The sequence below is a fragment of the Palaemon carinicauda genome, chromosome 23 (genome assembly GCF_036898095.1).
Source record: "Palaemon carinicauda isolate YSFRI2023 chromosome 23, ASM3689809v2, whole genome shotgun sequence".
NCBI lineage: Eukaryota > Metazoa > Arthropoda > Malacostraca > Decapoda > Palaemonidae > Palaemon > Palaemon carinicauda.
Genome location: NC_090747.1, coordinates 92559561 through 92564879, shown reverse-complemented (window position 1 = coordinate 92564879; position 5319 = coordinate 92559561). Strand labels below are relative to the sequence as shown.

Below are 5319 nucleotides of genomic sequence, written 5' to 3'. Positions count from 1 at the left end.
TAGATAGATCCACATTTGACTAGTAGATAGATCCACATTTGACTAGTAGATAGATCCTCATTTGATTAGTAGATAGATCCGCATTTGACTAGTAAATAGATCCACATTTGACTAGTAAATAGATCCACATTTGATTAGTAGATAGATCCACATTTAACTAGTAAATAGATCCACATTTGACCAGTAAATAGATCTACATTTGATTAGTAGATAGATCCACATTTGACCAGTAAATAGATCCACATTTGACTAGTAAACAATAGAGATAGATAAGATTAAAACTTAAATACATTTTCCTCCCAATCTCTTCAGAATCAGCGATCTGGTGACGGCTGTGTGTATCCCCATCACAATGGTGATGTGTCTCCACACGATGTTGTTGCCTCCCGTTGTCCAGCCGTCGTACTCGGAGGATAGGGGTGAGTAGGACGTCAAGGCATAGGCCTATGTTTTGCTTTATTGATTTGATTACGTGGTTATTTTGGGTAGGTCTAAATAATTCCATTGATCACTTGAAAATACTGTGCTGTATGTTAATTTTATTTGTTTTCAAATAATTTCTATCTATCTGTCTATCTACCTATCTATCTATATATTTATATACACACATACACACACACACACACACACACACACACATATATATATATATATATATATATATATATATATATATATCGCTCCATTGTAGCCTATTATAATTCTCTCTCTCTCTCTCTCTCTCTCTCTCTCTCTCTCTCTCTCTCTCTCTCTCTCTCTCTCTCTCTCTCTGCATTCACATGAACATTTGTATAAGCAATTAAAGAAGGAACTGACATGTCCATTGTAAGTTCTTTAAGGTATTAAAGTATTAAGTTGTTTAAGAATAAACGTACAAATCAAGAAGATTTTTCTGTGAGATTTCAAAACCTCGTAACTCGTAAATGACAAAAATAGCTCTTTCGTCTTAAATGAATATAAGTAATCAAGTAGGCTCCATGAATATATGCGAAAATAATATGGGAAATACGGTTAAAGCTATTTCGGGGTCAATCATGTACATATTAACTGCTAACAACTTTGATTGAAGGGTAATGAAAGCAATGAAGTTGAATATAATTGAATTAATTGAGTGGTCATTGTTATTCCTTAATGAGTATACATTAGGCGAATCTGGTTAGATTAAGTTTTGTGATCCAATGACATAAATATTTCCAGTCTTAAGACCGAGCCTTTGTCTTTGTGTCTCCAGTGATTTCCAGAATTAGGCGAAGACACTTTACTTGAACTGGTTTTGTGTCAAGGCTAACCTTTCCCTGGATTATCTCTTTCCTTAGCTAATACCTAGTTTGTATTTTACAATTACTCAATCATTCTCTCTATTTTCGTCATTAAAGATATTAAATTCATTGTTCTCTAGCCTTGGGTAGTGCCATAACTTCTGTATCGTGGTCTCATGGTCTTCCACTGTCTTGGTTCAGAGTTCTCTTGCTTGAGGGTACACTCAGGCACACAATTCTATCTGTTTTATTATTTCCTTTCCCCATGGGATGTTTTCCCTGTGGGAGTTCTTAGGCTTATAGCATCCTGATATTATTACAATTGTTGAATCATTCCCTTTCTATTCTCGGCATTAAAGATATTAAAATCATTGTTCTCTAGTCTTAGGTAGTGCCATAACTTCTGTATCGTGGTCTCATGGTCTTCCACTGTCTTGGGTCAGAATTCTCTTGCTTGAGGGTACACTCAGGCACACTATTCTATCTGTTTTTGTTATTTTCTTTCCCCGTGGCCCCGTGGAATGTTTTCCCTGTGGGAGTTCTTAGGCTTATAGCATCCTGATATTATTATTATTATTATTATTATTATTATTATTATTATTATTATTATTATTACCAGCTAAGGTACAACCCTAGTTGGGAAAGCAAGATTCTATAAGCCCAGGGGCTCCAACAGGGAAAAATAGCCAAGGGAGGAAAGGAAATAAGGAATTAAATAAACGATATAAGAAGTAATGAAAATTAGAATAAAATACTTTATAAACCTTAACAACATTAAAACAGGTATTTGATATATAAACTATAAAAGGACTTATGTAAGCCTTTTCAACATAAAATCATTAATTAGACGCACATAGCATTAGCAAGTTATTGGAGAGCCAGCCTCGAAATCAATAGTGACCCTTATTATTATTATTATTATTATTATTATTATTATTATTATCCAAGCTACAACCCTAGTTGGAAAACCAAGATGGTATAAGCCCAAAGACTCCAACAGGGAAAAATAGTCCAGAGAGAAAGGAAACAAGGAAATAAATATATGATGAGAACAAATTAACAATAAATCATTCTACAAACAGTAACAACGTCAGAACAGATATGTCATGTATAAAATATAAAAAGACTTAAGTCAGCCCGTTCAGCATAAAAACATTTGCTACAACTTTGAACTTTTGAAGTTCTACTGATTCAACTACCCGATTTGGAAGATCATTCCACAACTTGATCACAGCTGGAATAAAACTTCTAGAATACTGTGTAGTATTGAGCCTCATGATGGAGAAGGCCTGGCTATTAGAATTAACTGCCTGCCTAGTGTTACGAACAGGTTGGAATTGTGCTGGAAGATCTGAATGTAAAGGATGGTCAGAGTTATGAAAAATCTTATGCAACATGCATAATGAACTAATTGAACGGCGGTGCCAAAGATTAATATCTAGACCAGGAACAAGAAATTTAATAGACCGTAAGTTTCTGTCCAACAAATTAAGATGAGATTAATTAGTTAAGTAAGGTTGTAATATATTGGCCAGAAATTAACGTTATTTTACTAATTAGTTCTTCATTCGCAGACACAACAGCCGACTGGGCATTCACCGAGACGGTCCCAACGAGTGAGGACGAACTCATCCAGACTTCGAGATCCAGGGGAGTTGGTCCTCCTCTGAACATCACGGGAAACGCCAACCAGGACTTACTGTTGATGACGCCCTTGTTGAGGTGCGGTGCTACCACCGTCAGGAACCTGCTGAAGCTCCTGAAGAAGGACAATCATTTTGAAGTGGTGGCGAATCCCCCCAAGAAGTCGGAGGTGGTCCATATACCCGATATAGAAGCGCAGGTAAGGTGTGAGAGGTATTAGTATTGTTAATAACAACAACAACAACAGCAATTATTATTATTATTATTATTATTATTATTTGTTACTACTAGGTAATCTAAAATCCTAGTTGGAGCAGCAGGATGCTATAAGCCCAAGGGCTCCAACAAGGAAAATAGCATTTTGAGGAAAGGAAATAAGGAAATAAATAAACTACGAGACAAGTAATGAACAATTAAAATATAATATTTTAAGAACAATAACAACATTAAAATACATATTTCATATATAAACTATAGAAACTCAAAAAAAAAAAAGTACGATAGAATAGTGCGCCCCGAGTGTACCCTCAAGCAAGAGAACTCTAACCCAAGACAGTGGAGGGCCATGGTACAGAGGCTATGGCACTATCCAAGACCAGAGGACAATGGTTTTGATTTTGGTGTGTCCTTCTCCTAGAAGAGCTGCTTACTAAAGCTAAAGAATCTCTTCGACCCTTACCAAGAGGAAAGTAGCCACTTTCCCCCTCCCCCTCCCTCTCCCCCTCCCCTTCTTCCCTTCCCCCCGCCACGAGGGTGCGGGGTCATTGGGTGGGAATCTGTTTTATAAACATGGTTCAAGGTTCGAGTCTATGTGAAAGTAATTCTGGTATGTTTACATGTCCCCCACCCCCCATACCAAGAGGCCTCTTTCCCCCCCCTCCCCTACCCCACATACCGAGAGGCCTCTGTCCTCCCTCCCCTATCCCACATACCGAGAGGCCTCTGTCCTCCCTCCCCTACCCCACATACCGAGAGGCCTACGGAAAGGTCCCATGCCGAGACATGTCAATTCAATGTGTCTGACGAGAGCTTCGTATATTCTTGAGTTTGTTATAGTTACAAAGCCACCCCACCCCCAAACCCTGCCATGAGGGTAGGGGCCACTGGGTTCTGTGCGAACATGGCGCAATACACCAGTAGGTCTATAGTTAATTCTTTTTAGTGAGGCAGATTTTCACCGACTCGGAGGGGTGCTCTTTTAGCTCGGAAAAGTTTCCCGATGGCTGATTGGTTGGACAAGATAATTCTACACCAATCAGAATGCAGGAAACTTTTCCGAGCTAAAAGGACACCGCTGCGAGTCGGGTTGCAAAATGCGCCTCATTGAAAAAAAAATTGAGTATAGGCGTTCCATGTTGCCCCGGGCGGCTCTGTAGGACTGTATCGCTACAGCCTTCTACATCCCTTCAATCTAGTCCTATATAAAAAGAAACTCTCTCTCTCTCTCTCTCCTCTCTCTCTCTCTCTCTCTCTCTCTCTCTCTCTCTCTCTCTCTCTCTCTCTCTCTCTCTTTCTCTCTATGTGACTTTCTGTTCCCGTGAGACTTCGTTCGAGGAGATGGTATTCGAAATGGCACCCAGTTTTTTTTTCAATTAATAAAACATGATAAGACACAGTTGGAAGAGACATATATATTCATTCAAGTTAGGGCTAAGCAGAAGACAGTCTCTCTCTCTCTCTCTCTCTCTCTCTCTCTCTCTCTCTCTCTCCTCTCTCCTCTCTCTCTCTCTCTCTCTTTTACAGCAACATATATGGATAATAAAAAAAGTATTAGCCTACAGCTTAGTTTTAATTTATTTATAGGAACCATGTCCAAAATAATCTTCCATGAATAATGCTATAGCATTTAGTGGGGAAATTCTCACACTAACAAACATTCATTTGAAACAGACATTGTACACTCTTAAAAACTATAGGAAAACTTTTATTGATTACGTCCCCTTATCACGTGGCAAATCCTCATTGAAAATTCAGGTTTTGTATATTTCCAGATGTACATACAAGGTCTCGAAATAAATGCACAAAATAGTATAATAACACCAAGGTCATTTTCCTTTAAGTCGGTGGGGATAAATGCTCTCCCAGTTTCTCTAGGGCTGCGCAGACCATTTAAAGTTACGCTATGTGTAAAATATAGGGAGAAGAATGCACACAAAGCTGAATTGTAATTTTGCATTGGCAATTTATTGGTGAAGCACTTCATGGTGGTATACCTTCGTAAAATAATCAGTTATTATGCATACACAAATTTATAATGAAGTTAAGGATAATGTAAACGTATTTCTTAGATTTTTTTTTTTTATCAAGGAAGCCATACATTTCAATTCATGAATACATACATTTAAAACATATTACAAATACAGGGGAATATATACATTATATATCTGCCTTTAGGTTTCAAACTCCCTTTCCATTT

At 37.8% G+C, this 5319-nt stretch overlaps 2 protein-coding genes across 6 annotated transcripts in view; both read left to right on the top strand.

The window, feature by feature from the left end:
* LOC137617241 (glutamate-gated chloride channel-like) overlaps window positions 1-5319 on the top strand; it is a 959538-nt gene that overhangs the window by 616186 nt on the left and 338033 nt on the right. The window lies entirely within an intron of this gene.
* LOC137617243 (heparan sulfate 2-O-sulfotransferase pipe-like) overlaps window positions 306-5319 on the top strand; it is a 15759-nt gene continuing 10745 nt past the window's right edge. Inside the window, exons 1-2 of the mRNA XM_068347207.1 lie at window positions 306-419; window positions 2834-3102. Of these exons, the coding sequence (XP_068203308.1) occupies window positions 353-419; window positions 2834-3102 (336 nt within the window). The 5' untranslated portion in view covers window positions 306-352. The remainder of the gene's footprint in view (window positions 420-2833; window positions 3103-5319) is intronic.